The sequence below is a fragment of the Pieris rapae genome, chromosome 9 (genome assembly GCF_905147795.1).
Source record: "Pieris rapae chromosome 9, ilPieRapa1.1, whole genome shotgun sequence".
Taxonomy (NCBI): Eukaryota; Metazoa; Arthropoda; class Insecta; order Lepidoptera; family Pieridae; genus Pieris; species Pieris rapae.
Genome location: NC_059517.1, coordinates 5,712,953 through 5,736,595, shown reverse-complemented (window position 1 = coordinate 5,736,595; position 23,643 = coordinate 5,712,953). Strand labels below are relative to the sequence as shown.

General features: G+C 31.9%; 1 protein-coding gene across 2 annotated transcripts in view; it reads left to right on the top strand.

Moving 5' to 3' along the window:
* Positions 1-1,685: 1,685 nt before the first annotated feature.
* The window catches only part of LOC110996277 (polypeptide N-acetylgalactosaminyltransferase 2), a 39,662-nt gene continuing 17,704 nt past the window's right edge, over positions 1,686-23,643 (top strand). For both annotated transcript variants that reach the window (XR_006750409.1, XM_022263872.2), the window contains exon 1: positions 1,686-1,868. Coding sequence is in view for 1 of the 2 variants with exons in the window: in XM_022263872.2 (XP_022119564.1) it covers positions 1,776-1,868 (93 nt within the window). In the remaining variant the exon portion in view is untranslated. The remainder of the gene's footprint in view (positions 1,869-23,643) is intronic.

Genomic DNA, 23,643 nt, shown 5'->3' with positions numbered 1-23,643 from the left:
CAAAACAAGAACGTTTCTTTAAAGGCTACGCTTTTAAACAGTGTCAATTTAATCCATAGAATAACTATAAAATATATAACTTAAGTTATGATTAGGAATTAATGTAATATTCTGAATATTTAATTTAAAAATTAAACACAATATTAAATACACATACGTACGTATATGTATAATATTCACTCTCTTAAAAGTAAACAAAATTAACTGATTAATTTAAATAATTAATTACATCAAACCTGAAATGTCCATTATAATTTAAAATGCAAGTTTTTCAATTTGATATAATTTAATGAAAGTGAAAAGAAGTGGCTGCATCAAACACTATATGGCAACATACAGCAGATATAGTATATGTATCTATCGATTTATAATGAAACCATTTTTTTCGTAGGGGTACGACAAGACCAGGATTCTTTTCATACTACGGTCCTGACTTACGTAATCCTGACATGCCTGCTCGTCGGCTTGCAGTGTGACGTCATAACTCGATGAACTGCAGAGATAGAGAGGACAAAACCCATCTAAAGACACGACCAAAAGACTTGTCCAGGGTAACAAAGTATCTTATCAAATATGCTTTCAATGTAATATTATCATGGAATATGTTAAGGGACGTGGTTGTTATTTATATGTTTTCTAAATACAACTTCAAAGTTCTTAAAAGAAAAAGCTCTTTAATATAACGATATATTTCCACAACAGGACGCTGGTAATAATTAAAAAACCCAGTGTTTTTGTATCTATTTCATGATCTTTATTTCTTAATAGGTTCTCAGTAAGGATGTCCGTAGGTCCAAAATATGCCGGTTTCTTTACGATATTTTCATTCTTCGTACGAGCAAGCGTGATTGAAATAATGACTTAAAATTTATGTGAGTAAACAAAAAAACAAATAAATACTGATTTGAAATGCAACTTAAATTAAGGGAAATAGGGTATAATTAACAGTAATTATAATTGCAATAATGACGATAACAATTATATTTTTAATATTTTAATATAGTTAGCAGTTCCATCCAGATTGCCAATTAAGAACTCCTACAATAAAAGATTATTTATTATGGTTATCGTCTTTCAAGCTAGTTTCAAATAATTTCATAAGATTTAACTTTTACAACGATAAATGAAGTAGATTAAAATATTGTGTTATATTTATCACAGTATTTTTTTATTCAAGAGAAAAATATATTTTCTTTATTTTAGCGCCACCTAGGTTATCACTTAGGAACTGCTCAAAAAGTCGCGCATTAGGGTTATCGCCTTTAAAGGTAGTTTTAAATAATTTCGTGAGATGGAACTTTGACAGGGTTTTCAAATTTACATAAGAAGATTGTGATAAATTTTTCATAATTCATAAAATATTACTGGCTTTTGCTTTGTTTTGAAAATTGTATAACAAAAATAGTATTTTATAATTATATATTAATTTTATAACTACAAATAAAATAAATGTTAAGATTCATGTATATGTTTTTTTTATAAAGTAATCGTAATTTTATATAAAGTTTTAAGTGGTAACTTTTCAAAACTCTACTGTCCGACGTAGCTCTAATATTTGTAGCGGGTGTGCTACGAAGTTGAAATCCAACATGCATATGTAACATTAATGCTACAGCAGCATCCTTTAGTCGGATTTCTTATCATGATGCACCCATGCAGTTCCATTTTTAAACTGATACGGCGCATGTCAGAGCAGGCACAACTTCAGTACCCCGCTCGAAGCGCGTTCGCGCGCACGTCGCGTTGTTCTCTTGTGTTTTTGTGTTGTGTTAAAAATGAGGCGAAACCTGAAAATCCTTTCTCTTCTGGGCGCTGCCTGGATGTTTTTTATGTTCTATTATATGCAGCCAGACACCGTGCCTTCTAAGGTGAGATCAGCTGTTTATACATTGCGCATGACAATGCGGTACTTATTAAATCCAATATAAAAATTCATTTCCCTCTCTATTAAATAGATTTAAATTAAATAATATATTCATTAATATGTAAACATTGGTGTTTAGGAGTTATCTGTAAGAAAGAAATACATAAAATTAAAATTTTCGTATTTTAATTTAACAATAGCCTTATTAGCTTATATCGTCTAATTTATATTTGTATATCGTGATATTTTTATTTGCGGTGTAAAATCGCCAAAGTTGGTTTTCCATAAAAACCTTTTACTACCATAAGTACATACGTACGCTAAAAATTGACTATTATAGGATTTCTCTCTTTATTTAAGCTATGTATTTTTCCTTAAAGGAAATCTCAATAATGATTTTCATTATTTATATGACAATAGTTTGCTGTCAATTACTTTCCGTATATTCATAGAAAGTTAAACAACTCGAGAGATAATAAGGTCCAATATAAGAAAAATATATTTTATTTCATAATTTAATATTCTTTGACAAGCGAAATAGTATTCCAGATCTTAGGATTTTAAAATTAAAATCAATTCACGCCATATAATTTACAGCATATTTCGGTCATATTTGAACCAAAATTTAGGAACGCTTGAAAAAACCGATTTAATTTAATAACTTAATAAAGTGACAGCATTCTTCAAGGTTTGCGATGTTGCAACTAATTAAGATAGCTAAGTTAGATTAATCGGATTTATCAATACTCTTAATTATCTGCGCCCTCAGTTGCATGACAATTAATGGCAATTATACGTAATTGAAAATCTAGTTATTCTAATACCTAAAATTTTATAGTTTATTTTTTTTTTTGTTTGGAGAACCGCTGTACATATAACGAGATGAGAACAAACAAATCGTAGAACAAAATTATTTTCAAGTTTAGATCAAGAAAATAAAGGGTGAATGCCATTGTACAAGAATAATTAAAGGGATTCGAAATATATTTTTAAGTTGTATTCCTCAGTCTGCACAATACTGACTTTCGCATTTTAAAGTCTTAAGTCTTAGGCACATTGCTGTTGCATTAAAAAAAAGTCTACTTATATCTGTACATAAGTAATCTTTATTTCTTCTCTCACATATACATATAATAAAGATTAATAAAGATTATCTGTACATAAGTATTATAACGTTAGAAGTTATAATACTTATTAGATTAATAAGATAAAATCTTTCCAAAATTTTATCTTTCGCCGTATTCTACTTTTGTAAAAACGACACTAACAAAGAAAATTTACTCTCATCATTTTTCCTAACGAGCCAAAAGAAGTTTGACTTCAATAAACGCTGATTCTCGAGACTAGGTTCAACAAACAAATTAAACATCCAAATAAATAATAAATCGGAGTATCAGTTTTGTAATGAGCATACGGTATATATATCATACGAAAAGAGAAAATTGAGCTGTAAAATTATAGATTATTTGAGTAATTAGAGCAATTTCTATTCCCCATAACTTCGTGTATGCTTCACTGGCATTTTTAGAGGCAAATAAGAAATCCTTTGCAATGTAGCTCATCAAATCCATAGATATTTATTTTCAAAATTACGATTCATGCTGAAACATTTTTAAAATTTTCAAAAGGCTACTGCAATTTTCGACAACATTTGATTCATGTTTAATTTTAAAACTACCAATTAGCAACATAAATTAGGTCAACATTTGAAGAACAAAATCGTGTCATAACATCGTCTACCCCATTCAGTTACAGTATGGGTCAATAGATTTTCAAACAGAAACAATGCAATTAATTAATAGATTTTTTTAATAGTGATCATAAAAACATACAGTATTTACAATTTGCTTAACCAACATAGTAATAATACAATAATTAAAAATTTATAAAAGATGGATAGATTTAAGTTGGAGTCTTGTATCGCAATATAACGAGGAATTGCTGCCAGCGTTAAATGTACTGTTATAGGGACTAAACGTTTCAAATTTGTTATTTTTCATTATTAGAAGAATTACTTACAAAATTATACTTTAAAGCCTACTCAAGATCAGGCATGCTTTATCAAGATAGCTCAAAGATTCGGTTCATCTTGGCAACATGCAAAGAAATAAATACCCATTTCCATCTCATTAAAAAAGGCCTATTATTTTGAGTTATAATATATAGGAGACGCGCACTATTTAATTTTTAGAACTAATAATGAAATTATGATATATATAAAGATCATTTTTTTATAAAGATTATTTCATACAATACGTTAAGATAAATATATGAAAATCCCTCATTCGCATTCCTATAAGATCGCCATTGTACCCGGACTTGATAAATCTGATATGTAAATCACGCCCAACAATCTCTTTATCATGAATACGACAGTTACAGTTTATCTTTCTTGTATCGTGTTTAATTGATTGGAAGCTACATAAATCTTTTCACTTTGTTTGTTAATCCTTTTTTACCATCTTCAACTGTTTTATAACGTTTATTCGAACACTTTGAGTATTCGATATATATTTGCACTTCGGGGACTAATTGTTTTGAAAGAAATTCTATGTTTGAATTAAAAATCATGGATTATGTCTGAAATTTAAGTTTTGTCTGATTTGAAGGCCCACATTAAATAGCAATATTATTTGTACAGACTTGCTCTACCACCTCCGTGATTAATTGGTTGTCGTGGGTTTGGTTTCCGGTGACACAATAATAAAAATATCAGACGCAGAATACAAAATACCATCCGTATCTCCTTCACGTCTGGATTTCCACAACTAAGCGATTCTTAAGGCAATTTCTGCCACGCACCACCACGATGCTGAACCAGCTGCCCACTGAAGTATTTCCGAACCAATTCGACTTAGGGTCCTTCAAGAAAAGAGCGTAACGCTTCTTAAAAGGCCGGCACCGCGCTTGCGAGCCTTATGGCAGTGCGAGTGTCCATAGGCGGCTCACCATAAGTGTCACTTAAATTGGGTTAGTCTCCTGCTCGTCTGCCTCCTGTAACATAAAAAAAGGAATGGAGCAGTTGCGGGAAGTCCAAAGTAAGACATTATAGTTTACAAAAGCAACGATTACTTAGGAACTTATAGGTTTCGTCTATAACAAAGACAGCAGAGATCTGATGAAAATGACTTTATAAAAGAATAAAAATGTTTTCTCATTTTTATAAAATACAATGTACACTATCTATCTACGTTGGCAATATAATTATTTTCCATAGACGATATTAAAAGACATTTCTTTCCGACTTCCCATATAATTATTTACACTACATTAATGTTAATTTACCGTGAATGTGTGTAAGATACTGACAAATTAAAACCAAGTCCTAACCGTACATTTATAAGATTTTATCTTCTAACGTTGTGATTTTTACAAAATGTATTTTAGAGTGAAAGATTGAATTTCAACAGTTTCACCTATAAACATAACTTATATTTGAGTTTAAAATCTTGCAGTCCTTCAATGGAGCAAAGGATATTACTGCTTATTTAAGTGATTATTTTCTCTTTGCATCTTAACCAGACACACGCCACGTTTCCTTACGACGTTTTTAATTAATACAGAAGATTCGAACGCCCATTTTTTTTTAAACAACAGGGGGCAAACGGGCAGGAGGCTCACCTGATGTTAAGTAATACCGCCGCCCATTGACACTCTCGATGACAGAGGGCTCGCGACTGCGTTGCCGGCCTTTTAAGTATTGTTACGCTCTTTTCTTGAAGGCCCCTTAGTCTAATTGGTTCGGAAATACTTCATTGGGCAGCTGGTTCGATAAAGTGGTGGTGCTGGGAAGCCCCCGGCCAGAGGTGAAAACATTAAAACAATTTCAGACCTCTTAAATCACTAGATGAACACTTCATTTCTATCAGGTGATGATGAAAATTGTATGACAATCATAACGGGCATACGCCCTGAGTTTATGACTTCCTTATGTCAAATCCAATACATTTTTGACATACGAGTCATTGTATTGAGTATGGATCTTATGGTAAAGCATTCAAAAGTCTCGTGGACGATTTTGAGCATGAGTAAAAACTAAAATTAAATACAAAATATTCTTGTAACCATGTTAAAAAGGGATTTTTTGAGATAAAAATGTCATCTCCTATGTAATTACTGTGATAACGCAGTACAAACAGAAGCTTATCTTTATGTACATAAGATAACAACGTACGGTATATAGGTTACTGTTACTTTTTAAGAAACTAAAGAAATTCATAAATCAGTAATATTTAGATATCAAATGAAGAAGAAACGAAGCTAGAACTAATAAAAAACAAAATCTCGAGTAACGATTCACTGTAAGGAAGCAATGTAAGCCGAATTGTGCCTGATGATGATCTATTTTCTCTGTGATCATAGCCAAAGAATGTTTAATATGAAAGAAAGAGATAACTATATTTTCATGTGTCAGCTTTAGTAATCGATAAGGCAGGGGTTGTTGTAAAGGGTGCATTTAAAATTTTGTCTCATATTGGTACAGAACAATTTTTGTTTATTTATGTCTCAAACATAAAAATGTGTATTAATTGTATAAAATATATTTTCGAAATACCCTTACTGGTCATTCTACAAACATCTTAATGTAATAAGAAAATATTAAAAAAAAATGACTTGCTCTAATAGGTTAAAAAAATCTTTTGTATAAGCGAATGAATTGTAGGTCAATGATCTCTTATCAACTTATTATCATTCTTTCGCTCGCAGATGTTATAAATAGCATCTTCCTTTACAGCGTATGAACTGATAACAAATTGCATAGCAAAATTTTCTAATAAAAACATATTGTATATAACATATATTTCATACCTGTGGACTTTAAAAATTTATGCAAAAATAAAAAATATTAATAAGTCTGAAAAATATAATTCTCAACCAGGTGACAATTTCTCGCTGTAGCATAACATAATATGTGAGAAAAATGCCAACTCAAAGGTACCTTTGAATGACTATGCGCATATTTTCTATCATACTTTTATAATAAATTGTTAAATTTCAGCCTTTAAACTAAACACTTTAAACAATAGCTATTCCAATCGGGGGAACAACCATTATTAAGTTTTAAGTTAATATATTTTAAAGTTTTTTATATACTCGATATTAAAGCAGTGTTTGCCTAGTGGCTTCAGCGTGCGACTCTCATACCTGAGGTCGTAGGTTCGATCCCGGGCTGTGCACCAACCGACTTTTCTTTCTATGTGCGCATTTAACATTTGCTCGAACGGTGAAGGAAAACATCGTGAGAAAACCGACATGTCTTAGACCCAAAAAAGTCGACGACGTGTATCAGGCACTGCAGGCTGATCACCTACATGCCTATTATATTTAAACATGATCATGAAACAGATTCAGAAATCTGAGGCCAGGACCTAAGTTGTAGCGCCACTAATTTATTTTTATTTATTTATATACTCGATTTTAATGTAGTCGCCCGATGTATGAAACCATATCGTTCAGCGTTTATCGATAAAAACAGCTGAACGCATAACCACTTCATAATGATCGCAATGAATTTGTATTTATAATTGTAACAGTTTTGAAGATATATAAACTAACATTGTTCAAAAAAAGAAGTAAACAAGTAACAGTTAATTCGAAAATAACTTGCCCTGAATTCAGATCGACGGATTAAAAGTTAATTCTCGACACGATTTTGAAAGTAAGCGTAATTCACTATTTGTATTCAAAACACGCTTAGATTGACCGGATCAAATTCCACTACTGTTAAAGGTTTCTTCCACTCGGAGTATTACATTAATCAAACCATAAAAGCCTTCTCTCTGTTATTACGATTTAAGAGTTATTTAAGAATACTTTTTTTTTGCAACGAGAGATCTGCAACACAAAGCTCATAATTGAAATGTGAAAAGGGGTTTTTAAAGTTTGAACTCGTTTTTAGTTCGTAAGTTCGGCTTTAATTTCAATACCATAATTTCGAATAAAATTGCAATTCGTAAAACCAATTTTTGTTTGCGAAATAATTATACATTGTAAATAACGCTTATAATAATTAAATATATGAAAACATTTGTTCGGTATGTTCAAGCTCCTCAGTTCATGAACCAATCTGGTTTGGATGAATCTGAATGATTGATGATTCAAATGAGTTGCAATTTTATTCTAAGCAATACTTTTAATAATCGGATAATAAGTTAAACTACTTTTTTTTCATATAAATAGTTATATTATTTTAAAAAGAATTTATGGAGCTACGGTCAACGACATTTAGGAGTATTTGTTATTCGATACAAAGGCAAATAGAACAATAGCAAAATTGCTGACTCGCGTTTATTTTTCTCGAATGAAAGGCAATCTACTATATTTCGCTATAAAACACGAGTTTGATTTTAATAAGGTTTCAATGTAGAGGCCATTCGGTCTATTTATTTACTTTCTGAAAAAAAAAGACATGGAATCATTATTTGTTATTTACCTTTCTATAAGAATCCGCGCTTAGCAATATTGTTACTATACTACTACTTTATAAAGTAGTAGTATACCCTGTAAAGTAGTGACGTCTTTATTATTTCACTATTATATTATGACATCTTATCAAAGTGGCAAAAGGGTAAGTTCAGACAAGTAATACAAATAAGTCCTGAAGAGCAAACCCAATAGCTTTTATAATCCGCTACCACCGGTAAGGTTCAGTTACCTTAGGTATCTTGGTACAGACATCCGGAACAATATATTCACTCTTTCATGTTGTTTCAGGGGTAGGGGTACTGTGAGGGTTGTTAAGTTCTTGGTTTTCAATATCAACACCTAACTAATTCACAGATTGGAAAGTTCTCTAGTATTAAGACACAAAAATATAATGTATTTTCCTATTTTGTTCTTAGATTTCAGTCAAGGCCACCTCGAAGTGACCAACTGGCGTCATACAGGGTGACCTAAGCTTGGCGATATATAAAATGCACTTTAATAAACTTTCAATCGTAAAATTTGAGCGTAAAATTATTCAACCACTTTAAAACGATTCGTTAATATCCTTATATATGAATATTGTAATTAAATGTGAAATCTGCATCCTGATACAACTTTCACAACCGGGTTCTATCGTAGATAACCCTTCAGATAGTGATAATTATAGTGTCTTAACTGCTTACATATTAAGGAAAGTAATATATTAGAATCCGTATAATATAAATTCATATACATAGCATGTTCCTTTTTTTTAATCTTAAATGAGGGAGATGCAGCCATGCTCTTTCCAACATTTTGGGCTTTATACATAATAAAATCTGTGTACTTGGTTTACCTTCCTTGATTAGGAAGAAATAATTCTTTATGAATTTATTATATTTAATTGAAATGTGAACTGGTAATGTTCTAATGAGATATAGCCATTAAATGTAATGTATACGCTATAATCCACCACGTAGACTAGTTGCGGTTGGGCGGATGATACGAGTTATCGATTTTTGGTTCTGAGCGATTTTCTTACCAAGTAAATAACTCAAAATCAAATAAATAACTACTTTAGACCTTATATATAAATACTACCTACATTTATCCTATGTACATATGTATGTGGACTCAGTTTCCGCACTTAGACGCTCAATAGATCCATTGTGCGTGAAGTCCTGGCTAACTAAGCCAGCCTAACTCGTTCCAAAAGCACAGAAGCTTCCTGGGTACTTCGCAGGCTTCATGGAGCGACCTCACTGTTCCGAGGATTTCTGTACGTTGTTTAGCCACAGCCTCGCATTCCAAGACTACGTGAGTGACTGATTCCTCTGCGCTGAAACAGCCTCTGCACATGGGACTGTCTGTCGCGCCTTGGACAAAAAGATGTTTATTAAGGAAATTTTAACCCTATTTAGGAATGTAGTTTTCTCTACATTAACTTCATTTAAAGGTAAAATAGCAAGCGATTATGAATTATAATCATATTTATACGCATTTGTATTCGACAAACAGATATTTGGAAGTTTTTATAAGCAATTTGGTGACGGCACCTTTTCATTCAGATTCAAGCAAAAGATTTTCTTGTGCATATAAGTTTGATTAATGTTTTACCTATGAATCCTTTCAAATAATAGAGAAATGGCTCAGAATCTATGGCCATATAACTTAATAGCTTATGCACCAAAAGATGGCGTTAAACAATTATTTATTTATTTATTATAATTAATAATTAAACTAGCTCGTCTAATATTTCTTTATTTGAAGCTTTATTTCAAGGTCTTATAACATTTGAAGCGGGTCATCCGTAAGGCTATTGAGATGCTAACTGTTTTTTTATTTACATAAAAGTGCTAAGTTCTTTGAAGGCAATCTTCACCTTTACGACTATGTCTTTATTTTCATCTATATAAAGCCACACAAGGACCTTCATTAAGAGTTAACGATAAACTCAAAGATTGCAATAATTATATATTTGGAAATTACAAAATTATAATATAATGGTTATATTAAATAATTATAATTATATAATAAATTATTGTATTGTATGCAATAAATATTTAAATAGCTAAAATTTACATAAAAATTCTGTGTATTTGTTTTTAATTTAAATAAAAAAAATGTTATAAATATGGAGATTGAATAGTTGACCTAATTGAAGAAACACGAAATCAATTGTGTAATCTTTCACTTACGAGGTCAGTTTTAATGAATTCAATAACTGACCATACATTCAGTACGTAATTGACAGATCAATGTAACGTTGAGCGTTTTAAAAATTCGCTCGATAATATTTAAGTTCTAGGCCTGAGATTTGTGTATATGCTTCGTAATCATTTTTGTAATACGCAAGTAGGTGATCAGCCTTCTCCTAACATACTGACTCGATGATTTTCGGTATGAGGCATGCCGGTTTTCTGAAGCGCTGCTCCTTCATAGTACGACCAATTTTTCAATGCGTACATAAAGGGCATTGGTAAACAGCTGAGCTTCAAAACTATGAGCTCAGGGATGTGAATCGCATGCTGCCATCGCAATTCTATTAGTTTAGTTATATTAAATCGTTATTTATATAAATTGCGTACATAAATAATATATTTTACATAACAACTTATGCAGCCTTTTAAGTAAACTAGTAAAATAAATTTTCTCTGTTACAGCTTTTACTTAATTACTATTTTAAGTAAAACGTACATTTATGAAGTAAAATAACTACGTCCATTAAAGTACTTACAACTCTTTAATTACTGTAAATAAACTTATAAGATGACCTATCAAGCTCCATACCAAGCAATTCATAAGTTTAGAACATTAAAAAAAAGAAGCTTATAATATCAAGTACAATAGACAAAACAATCAAATGATATAATTATGCGCAAGAGCATGCTAAGACAATGCGCAACACGATAGCGTCAAAGAACAATAAGGTTATTATTTTACGCGTGTCGCGTTGGCTTATTTCTCAGAGCTGTTTAAAAGTTTGATACAAAAACTTGAGAAACTGCACAATGCTCTCAGATTTCTTTTAGAAACTTGGTTTTCGACTTTCGTGCCTTATTTACCACAAAAAGTGTAATCAAGCGTGAATGTTGAAGTCCTTCAACCTTCTTTCTGATACATTCGTAACAATGAATTCATAATTGTATCTTATATTATTTTGCTTTAAATATATAAAGGATTTCATTCAAATTTCTTCATACACAAACTTTAGATATACATGTCAAGTTTACGTTAAACTGTGTTGGTCTGTTTTATTGTAATTCCTGTCGAGAAGCGAGTCCACATAAAACATACAATAAGGCTAATGTTTGTAAATAATCTTCCGTAATATAGTTAATGTCTGATTGTTCCATTTATCATGAAAGGAAATCGACGAAGACAAAGGCCGGCAACTCATACATACATGCTATCGTAGTATTAGCGTATAAACTAATCTGATCCCAGCTTTTATTTATTATTACATACATTATGTAATCTCTAGATCACTTTTACTTATATTAATCACATGCGACTGAGATGCTTTCAAAAATCTGTACCGAACATTCTATACTTTTTATTTTTATTTCGAAAACAAATTGTGTAACAGCTAAGAACTTCGAAAAATAATGCGTTATATAAAGATTTTATCTGTTTTTATTATTAACCAAACCGTAGATTTTTTTGTCTTAGACGCGGATCTCACGACATCCATGTACATGCAATCCAGTATGAGCAAGAATTCATTACATAAAGTATATCCGAAAATAATATATATAGGATCCCTATCACGTATTAGTAGCCCCTAGTAAAAAGTAGGCGAGTCACGAGCAGACGAGAAATTATTCGAGCATTAATTTGATGTTGATGTCAACAAAGAACGGATCAGGCAAATTATTTAATTAATATCGATCACTGGTACGAAGGAGCTATTCCGAGACGATACCCATAAATATTGTAAAGTTATAATCATTAAAAGTGGTAATACTAATAAACTAATCTTAGGCATAAACAAAATAAGAATATGCCAAAAATTCATAAGAATTTAAAGAAGGAATGAAAATATGGGTATATTTAATTTGTTATATATACTGCTCAAAACAATTAGCGGAACAAGATTTTTCTCCTGTCTATTGCTTAAACTAAAATTAGATTTAAATTAACTTGTACGCTATTTTTTACCTTGTTAATTTGTTAATTACTACAATTAATAAAAAAAATCAATTTGTATTTTTTTTATTAAAAAAAAATATATAATGTGCATTGTAGACGAAAAACTAATTGGTGATAAAAAAGGTCCATCAAAGAAATATTCTTATATCGTTTGAATATTCGTCTTTAGTGACTTTCAGTAACGTGTGTGGCCTCTATGAGCCCTAATCACGGCTTGACAACGACGCGGCATGCTTCGTATGATCCTCCGAATATCTTCTTGTGGAATTCGCTACCATTCTTCAATCAACGCTTCAGTGAGCTGCTGCAGTGTTTGAGGTACAATCGCTTCCGGATGGGCCTGTCAAGGAAGTCCCAAATGTGTTCAATTGGATTTAGGTCAGGGCTCATGGAAGGCCACTCCATTACACGGATTTCCTGCTGTCGTAAGTAATCTGACGTGATGGCTGCAGTATGCGGCCTGGCATTATCTTGCATTTAAAGAAAATCTGGGCCCATACCATATGCTGCGGGCCAAACATGATCTTCGAGCATATTTTCAATGTAAGTTTGAGCACACAAGCGCCCGGGAACAACGACGAGATCTGTGCGCTCGTCCAAACTAACTCCGCCCCAAACCCTCACAGAGCCACATCCAAATTTGTCATATTCCTGGACTGCTGCTGCACTGTATCGCTCGCCTGGGCGTCTGTAAACACGGAGACGACCATCGCAACGTGTTAGACGAAATCGTGATTCGTCAGTAAAAAGCACTGGCCTCCATGTCGAAGTTGCCAATTAGCGTGATTTTGCGCGAACTGTCGGCGAGCTTGTCTATGTTGAATTGTTAGACGCACAGCCCGAACTGGTCGGCGTGATCTCAAATTGGCTTCCAACAATCTATTTCTTACCGTCTGGTCGGAAATTTCTACACCTGTAGCCGTCCTTAGTGTATTTTGTAGATCTCTTGCAGTTGTGGTGCGGTTACGTAAAGCACAGTTGACGATGTAGCGATCTTTCAAACGTGTAGTTTTTCTCTTTCGACGTTGACCACGCCTTCGTGAGTATTCTCCCGTCTCACGGTATCGCTTCCAAAGTCTGTAGATAACAGAAGGGGCTACTCCTAGATCATTTTCTACATAACGCATAGTTCGACCCTCTTCAAGCAAAGCGATAGCTCGGGAGACATGCAATTCAGTCAGATCTGGCATTGTGACCTAAACTCACTCGCTTCAATGAATAACAATACTCAAAAGGCTCACTTCAATTTATATTAATACGCAAAAGATTGAAAAAAACTACTTAAATGTGTTTTCTGTGATTAGAAAGTAATGAAAATTCAAAGACGTCACTTTGTTTTTAGGTATTTCTAGACACACTGCCACTTTATTATAGGACTACTAACCCAAACGCCGATGCTCTTTTGTTTTTTATTTTCTTCGACAATGCCTTAACATTATCTAGTGGACAGTAATAATAAAAACCTTAAGTAAAAAGTTTAGTTCTACTTTAAAATCTTGTTCCGCTAATTGTTTTGAGCAGTATATATACGTCTAAGTATAACACGTCTGTACACAACAGAGCATAAGATAGACTATAATTTCTTACTTATTTTTACTTAAGCAGGATCAAGAAATGCCAATATAAGAAAGAACAATTGAATTTGATTAGATTTCTTAAATTATTTTAAATCTACTAAAATTCATTTTCTGAAGATAAACAAGTTAAAACGGAGATCTTCTATCTGGGTGTATAAGTCGAGCGAAGCCCATAAAGTTCATATAATAACTGTCTGAACTAAAATAAAAATACTGATCCATTAAACTACAGTGTTTATAATATTCCTAATTAAATTGTCTGTAATATATATAATAAACTATAATATAATTGAATACAGAATACATACGATGTGAGCTATTTTGAATATAAAAAATATAAAAATAAAATACGTTTATTTTGGAACATAGGATCATAATGGTATCACTTATTCCACGTCATTAAATTCGAGCTTGTTGGCATTCCTACTCATCGGCAAAGAAGACAGAAGGTGTTGGCCGAAAGAAAAAGATATAATTGATACTCCATTTGATCTATTTAGGCTTACAAGAACGTGTGCTAAATTGCGTATGTGTATATGTATGTATGTTTGTCTACACACTGCTTGAAATCAAATTATTTTTGTCGCTTATTTATTTACATTAGGTTGAAGTCGATGAACGGTTGAATGTTATCAAAGTTGGTAAATATCTGACCAAATTTGGGCAGATATTAGAAGTTACGTATTTTTTTTATAAAATATGCAATTCAAAGCACTTATATATTATGATATATTTGTTAATCATGTTCAATCGACTACGTTGAATAAAACATTGCAAGATTATCGTTATTATTATATTATACACGTTATTATCATTCGAATTAATGGATATCAAACACTGAGTTTGACTTTGTCGTAAAATACTTATTAAAAAATTAGTAGCTTAACCCCTCTATACATTTCCCATGGATTATGTTATAGACATCGTACGTATAAGTAAATATTAGTAGGTGCTAGGTTTTAAATGTATGGACATGGTAAAATAATAATAATGTACAGTAGAAAGTGTTCAAATTGCTCTAAACAGAGAAAGTGATAGAAAAACTGTATTTTAACCGCACATAACATATGTACTTATAGTGTCCTAAGAGAATGCAAATTAAGTGTCATTCACACTATAGTGTATAACAATATAAGTGAATTGTGGCGAGGATGAAAGACAAGTAGAAGGATTTGGAGGAAACCTTCGCTCCTTCGGATGTCGAGTACTAATAGTTAACATAATGACATTGACTTAATGTAATCTAATGTAGTCCGCAAATAAAGGCTATTTTTATTGACATTATATGTAAAGCTTAAATAACAGATTTTTTCTTAATGCAGAATAAAAATTATATTGTCACAATGTGACACACAACGCAACGCAAATCTACGTGAAATGCGTTTTATTACTGAATTAATACTCGTCCAATAATAACTAAAAAATAAATCAGTGCCGCTACAACCTCTTCAATTCCTCCAAAATACACAGGACAGCTGGATACTCTTAGAAAATTAATAAAATCACTGAAATCCTGCAGCCCACAAGGTAATACGCAGTGCCCCGGTAAAATGCGAGAACGAACCCAGCGCCTCTCTTACGCCGATTTGTAGGAACACTGAGGTGATTATAGCGAGTATTGCTGACCCTGTCCCTGAGAGAGATTCTGGTATTAGCCTCACATACCCCTGCTACGTTCGAGGACAGGGGGATGCGCAAATGCATTTGCACCCTGGACAAACAAAAGAATTAAGTATTTGCATCAACATAAAATAACATTAATTGGCAGTCTAAATATAACCAATGTCACTTAAGCTAACAGTTTCATATTCTTGGACATATATTTGAAATCATGTATATGTATATACTAAAGTCCTTATATATAACAATAACAATCGATTTCATTTCCCATATTTGTCTCTAACATATTGCTTCACAATCGTTTCACTTCCACGTAAACTTCCTACGACCAAAAGCGTTTTTATAACTTTGTGCGTATAAAAAGGTTATGGCCTTGCACGTTACGCAAGTGTACTATTACTTTTAATACTTTCACTAGTTTTAGTTTTAATAACGGTAGGTCGTAACGGACTGGACTAGTTATGTGAGCTAACACGTAAGGTCGAAGAATTTTGGTATTCTGTATGCGTGAGGTAGAATTAAATCATTAACAATAGAGATAGGATTAATAATTATCCTTTGATAAGCCTTTAAAATCTATATAACTTTATAAATATATCAGTTTTTGGACGTCATTTTTTTTTTAATTGATTAATATTCCATAACTATTAAAATTTTAATTTTGTTTACCATGTGACTTCAGCGTACGACTCATGAGAGTCAGGGTGACCCTGAGGTCTTAGGTTCGATCCCCGGCTGTGCACGAATGGATTGTGTTTGCGCGCATTTAACACACACTGGTCTGGTGAGGAAAAACAACTTGAGGAAATCGGAATGCCTTGAACCAAAATATCGACGGCGTCTGTCAGTTACAGAATGCTAATCACCTACCATATAAATAAGGTTGCCAGTGGTTTTTTTATTTATATGTATACGTACCTCCGGCATTGAGTATGGCATAGCATTGGCATCGTCGGAGGTATTATATCGTCGGGGAATTTACCAAAGAAAATATATTTAAAAAAGTAATGTTTGTAGATATTCTTTGTGACCCGTATTTATACCACGCGATAAAAAAACAAGGCTCAATCAAGGCTTAATTGAAGAAAACAACTTTTCAACAGATTAAAGCTATGTATTATTATAAACTAATAATTATTTTACATAATTTTCCCCGACGTTTCGCGTGCAAGATTACCAACAAATTCCTATTTCAATAAAAACTTATAATTTTCCTGTTAGATATGCTGTGGCTAAACAAGAGGCTAAGTATACATATATGACATACTAAATTGACATTGCTTTAATTTAGTCATAAATACACGTAAAATTTATTTAGTGTTCACGTAACTTAAACTATATTTACAACAGTTAAAATAAGCGAATAATAATTTTATTATTCCAACACTTTTATATCAACTCATCTTGCAAGACTACATTTACGTAACTCTTAAATAAATGCGAATTACATAAACAAATTAAGGCTAACCGCATAATATTAATTGTAGTTTCAATTGGTATGTGACCGAGTATTTACTTCCGCCTTCATGATCCGTTTAGTCGCGAAGCCACAGTAAGGCTTAACTACATAATGATATAGTTTCTTTTGATCCAATCGAGATAGAAATGTCTTCAATTAACTTTACTAAGAATCATATGATCGTTGCTGATCTGAATTATTTAAATATTTGAGCTTATAAATTAACAATGTCAAAGTCAAATCATATAACCACTAGTATTAACGGATTAGCACTGATTTGACTTTGACGGTGTTAATGTATTAGTTATATGACATATAATGACAATGGCAGCTGACAGTAACACCATTGCTTAGACATACATGTATAAAATTGACAATATTAGATAAAATTATGGGTGTTCGGAACCACTTCTTAGCTTTCAAACTTCTAATAGTTTATTTAAAATATCCTTTTCACGAAGATTCGTGAGAGCCGTGCTTTGTTCTACTTTATCGTGGGAATGAGAGAACGTTATCATGCTCGATTAGTGCCAGCGTAACGAAAGTTTTATTTTTTCATAAGACACGCACCTTTTAAACACTTATTTAAAAATGAGAATAATATATAATATTATTTGACACTCAAAGTATGTACAAGGTGAAAAGTAACCAACCCCCGCAGAATGTCACATCAATCGACATTTATACAGATATTTAATTAGCAAACTTGCATTATTTAGATATTTATGTATGTTTGCTAACACAACATTTATTTATTACATAAACACATACATTAGCCTTACAGACTATGCGATAACGATTATTTAGTGATGACGATCATTTATTAGAAAAATAATTACAGTACAATTAAGTATATAATTTTAAACACATAATAAACAAAATATCGGTACTGGGAATTTACTCTGCGAACACATAATATGTCAGAGACAGCATTCGGCATGTAAAATATTTAAAAATAAACGTAAAAAAATTATGTTGTTTAAAACTAAAAAATAACGAATAATAGTCTAAAGAACTTTGAAAATAAACTCCGCTCTTGAGCTACACCTACCATAAACTTTTAAATGATTAAAACGGGTTCATTTCCCATTCACCAGACTCACATCACTATTAATGTAGTGTTTACCTACATAATAATAATAATATAGTAAGTTATTGCATAAGCCTCATTGTTTTACGCCAGTTATTTTTAGATCAACCTGACCTACGTTTGCGCCAAATAAATTGCGGAGAGACAAAACGATTGGATACAATTAAAACAATTTGTGAAATGTTCAAGAAGTTGCTTGTTGGCATTTGGCAACTCTTCAGAGTACTTTCATTTAGCCATTTTATAATTGAACAAATTAAATGGCTTTTAGCGTGGCCTGACGTACTTTTTCGTTTTATTTAGAACAAATTACTATTTTTTATTGTTAATGTACTGTTATTTGAAAATACACAAAAAGCAGATGAGGTTTGCAAATTTAAAGTCCAACAGATATGTACGTAGACTAATTTATTATTCCTATACGCGGCCTTGTATTTCATATATTTACTAGTCGTAGTCCACAAATTATACTCCGACATAAAAAGCCATTATTATGCCATGACCTACATTAACGTTTATCTAATTAAGGTGCGAATCATCAAATAATTTGGCTTAGTTTTTATGAGAGACTAGCTGAGACTATCTTTCATATTATATTTGAACTTTCTTAAAAACACCGTCATCACTCTAGGTCCAATGTAGCACGTGGGATAACTCCCTCCATAATCATGGGGACTGGATATGATTGAATCTCTTCGTCCTACACTAGGCCATGTGACCAGACAACAAACCAATAAAAGCATTGTATAGTGAAAGTCGTATTTATTATAGTTTGCACATATTCTCTTCTCTATGAAAACAGTAATATATGCATGATACTATAACAATACAGCCTATTACGGAAATTAAACCACAGATTACACAATGAAGCTTATATATATTAGACAATGTAACCGCTAATAATGTTATAGGAAATACCCCATCATTAGACCACACATGACGGCCTTATACAATGATACGCGGATAAATGACAAGTTATTACGACAATTGTATCACTGCGCTCATAGTTCAGTGGCTTATGAACAGGAAGCTCGAAAGTATATGACCGCTTTGTCCTCGGTTATTCATTATCAAAGTTGTCAACGTATCTCAGATACAGAAAGTATTCTTACCTATCAAAGTGATCAAAAATAGCTGAAATTTGCTACTCCAAATGGGGATATGGATTAAGTTAGATTACTTTGACGAGTTTAAAATACATATTAGTTGTGTTGGACATGCGATATGGACGAAACTTTATTTGAGCCTGGTACGTTTATGAATAAGACCGAATATAAATATATATTAATCTGAACAACTGCAAGAAGAAGGAACTTTCATTATTTCTTCATTAGGATGCTACATTATCTATGTTATTATATGTTATTATATATATTTACAAAATGTAGTCAAAATGTCCTGCATTGCGAAGCTGGGACAGGACGTAAATAAACAGACGCAAAGTTCATCTTTTGTTTTAGTTTCATCTTATTACTTCGTGCCAAATTCCAAGGCTTTTGTTTCGCTTTCAGTAAAATAACTTAATAAATTCTTATAGAAATTAGAATAGTTTACTTTTTATAGAATGAAATAACTCTCACTTTGAGTTTAATTTAAAGAAATAGTAAGGATGGCTTTTAATGTAAATAATTTAAACACAGTATACCTCTCAAATTATTATTAAAAAAATAAAAAATTGTGTTAGTAATAAAATCCTGACTTTCCATATAGATAGTCTGGAAGTATGTGATCGTCTGCACTCCTAGTCCTCAATAATAAAAGTCTTAACAAATAACCTTTAATTAGCTTCGTAATATAATTAGTAATTCACACTTGATTCTTATTTGTTCCTAACGATGAGTCAAAATTTAATGATATACAGAAATATAGGGCAAGTTGCAGGAAATGTGTCATAAATATCGCTAACAAAGCTAAACGTAAACGTATATTTAGGTGTAACATAATAACTGTGTTAAAATATTTCATTAAATAACAATATAATCTAAATTCTCAATTTTAATTTTTAATATGTGTTTTAAAAGCATGTTTATTTTATTTAAATTTATTTAATGAGTGAACCGAATGATAATGCGTATTTTTAATAAACTTAACTTTTATTATATGTTATTACATAATTAAGGTTAGCTTAATTTTTTTGTGAATAGAAACTATTATAATCACTACATAACTGTTTCGGTTATCTGTAGGTATATTTACGCTTAAACTCAACGAATCTAGGTGTGTTATGGTGGTAGGCTTTAGATAGCTTAACTGACTCGACGAAGTAATTAGAGAAACAGATAACAAACGTCAATATATATAATAATATTGCCGATTGCAGAACCTGTGAATCGCTAGTTTTCAATAAGAAAAGAGCGCTTAGATAACCCTGCAACACGATCAAAAAGCAATTAAGACAAAACTATTTTACAGCAAAACCGACCACTTCAACTTGTAATAAAGGTGATTTTGGTATAAAATATATAATATCGACGAAACGGGATCGTGACTAGAAATCCAACGTACTTTCGAAACTCGTTTGTTAAATCCTATCCATTTTCAGAACGGGGTGTGTTGAGATGTAATAACGTTAGCATAAGCCCTGTAAAGCCAATGCACATTATCTTAATACTATTACTAACGTGCCATCACTTATAATATGAAGTGAACGATTTTTGAGAGCATGAGCTAGACCAGTGACTGCACAAACTGTAAGATGTTTTTTCTCCTTAGTATCCATATAGGACTTTAGCGCAATTATATTAAGTAGTAGTTGTTTAAATATTCCTGTAGGTAGCTGGCCAATAGCTTAACTAAGATAAATAATTAAATGTATGAAAAGTGCATGGCATCGCTGACGGTAACAAAATAATATTCCTTCTGCATTAGCCTACCACATACTACCACCACGTCAAAAACTACGGGGCTTTTACTCTAACTTCCAATTGAAAGAGCGATTACGATCCCGGCGTTGTAATTATCTAATGCATACTCCATAGCGCTGATCAACCTTGTAACCACCATTTGAAGTTACAGAGTAAGCCCTTACTTTGTTCTGACGGTCATACGACATCATCCATATGTCTGACGTTAAACAGCTTCTCAGACCTTGTATGCATTCGTAGAAGCATTAATACTACTCTTCTTAACCTCATGTTTTCTTCAGTTTGAAAAGGGATTTACAAATCCCAACTATGTGCACCTGGTTTTCCTGCAGTCATTGTTCATGATCAAACTCGCGGCAATAAATGCTGGTTCGAAGGGATTTGCGTTTCAAATGCTAATTCAAGTTTGAGATACCTGACAAACGATCCTGTCTATACACTCTATAAATACCTAACATTTCTAGCATCTAGCGCGGAAATTATCTATCATATCTGTTTTTGAGGAAATTAGATCTTTCAATTGTATTTTTTATGATATCTCATCCGATAACTGAATTTCATAAATTAATTACAACAATTCTTTAAATTAAAAATTATTATTATTTCACCGACGTAACTAAATAAGTATTTGAACCTACGCCTAGGTATAAAAATAAACTTTAAATGTAGTCTTAATGTAAATATAGTATGGAATATCTCTTCTGGGGGAGTCATATGACCTGTAAACGACACTCGGCTTCCAAGCCGTGGGTGAAAGCCTCCCACGGGTGCATAAAATTAGCTCTTCTAGTGTAAAACTTGTATATATATTAAAATGTAAAAGTAGAAACAGCTAACACATGAATAATGTATACTCTTTATCAATATTATTACTTTTTATTCTCATGTCAATTAAAAAATCAACTGAGTTATTTCTATACAAGAGTTCAGATTTGACTATGAAATTTTCAATTAGTAAATTACTTAATTTTAATTGTATAAAAATTATGCATATACATTTATATAATGTACGTTGTAGAATGTAATTGCGCATAATTACTACCAATTGTGTAATAATTCTATGAGACATCAGATAAATATGATACGAAAATAATGTTATAATATGAGAGTATATGGTAAACGAAATTACTTCTCAGTTTACCATATTTAAGGTACCATATGTAAGTATGAGGTAAAGACTGACAGTATTATAAAATTGTGCTTAAACTAATCCAACGTTATCTCACTGCGAGTGCCTACTGTTCATGCCAGGTTTTGATCTTAATGCAAAGAAACCGGATCTCGCAAGGACGTGTAACTTTCACAAGTTATTATGCAAGTGGATTAGTTTATATAACCAAACAATACGTGAAGAATTCGGCTGCGCATTGACATTGTAACGGACAATTGACAGGTAGTTTGATAGATGACATTAGTACCACAGATAAAAATGTTGTTGTTGCTGCACATCTCGTCTTCGGATTGAAGTCATTTGATTTGTGATAAGAATTATTACTACGTCGCAAGCATTGGCAACGTGTTGTGATTCCATATAAAGATATGACCTACCTACATGGTATAAAGGCTGGATGTCCTGGGTTCCAACCCCAGGGGATTGAAACATTGCTTAGGTATGCAATCAGGCAAGTAAAACAGTGTATATTTTGAATTAAATTTTAGAAAAAAAAAGTCCTGAACGTCTTTTTCATAGTTTGTAGTAATACATTTGACTGTGAACTACATACTGTATTACTATCATGCATACCCTCTCACGTTTTATTTAATAAATTATTTATATTACTTCCACAAACGATTAATAATGTGTAATAACTTTACGATAATATTAGAGCAATTGATCACTTCCTCAACTTTCTCTACAAACATAAAGAAAATTGTATAGAAGAATCAAGTAACACTAGATACAGACTAGTTATTCTTGTTTTAGCACGTTGTAGGATGTAATTGCGCAAAATTACCATAAATTTCTTACGGTCTTTTAAATGTTTGAAAACTATACGACTTTACATATAATTGCCCATTTGTAGTTTTGCCCGCGGCATCGCACTACTGAGATTTTCTCAGGGGAATGCTACGTTCAAATTTTGTCAGACAATCGAGAAATAAAATTCTATATTTATATAGCGCTATTCCCCACAATTTAAAATGCTTTAAGCATAATGACTCGTTATACCTGAAACTTAATATATGTTTTACCGGAGTTCTATATACAATTTTTTAATTGTATTTATTATTATTTTTAAGTTTATAAACACATAGGAAAAAAATTAAACGACTGTACTTGACTACTGTTCAGTTACCCTTTAAAAATGTTAAAGCTCACGTATATATACTTTTGTATTATATAACAATAGATAATATAGATATTACGATTTAAGTATGTTATAAGAAAACATAAATCGTCTTCCTGCAGATATCATATAACACAGGACTATTTGATGGACGTTGAAAAAGAAAACCATATTGTAATAAAACATATAATATTCCGGCAGATACTTCGTACAATGATAAAAAAATTGAATATAGTATCATTCATGTAATTCGACGATCAAAAGTGTACTTAGTCATGATGCAAAAGATCGCGTAGGATATCAAACGTCAAAAACAGATCATAT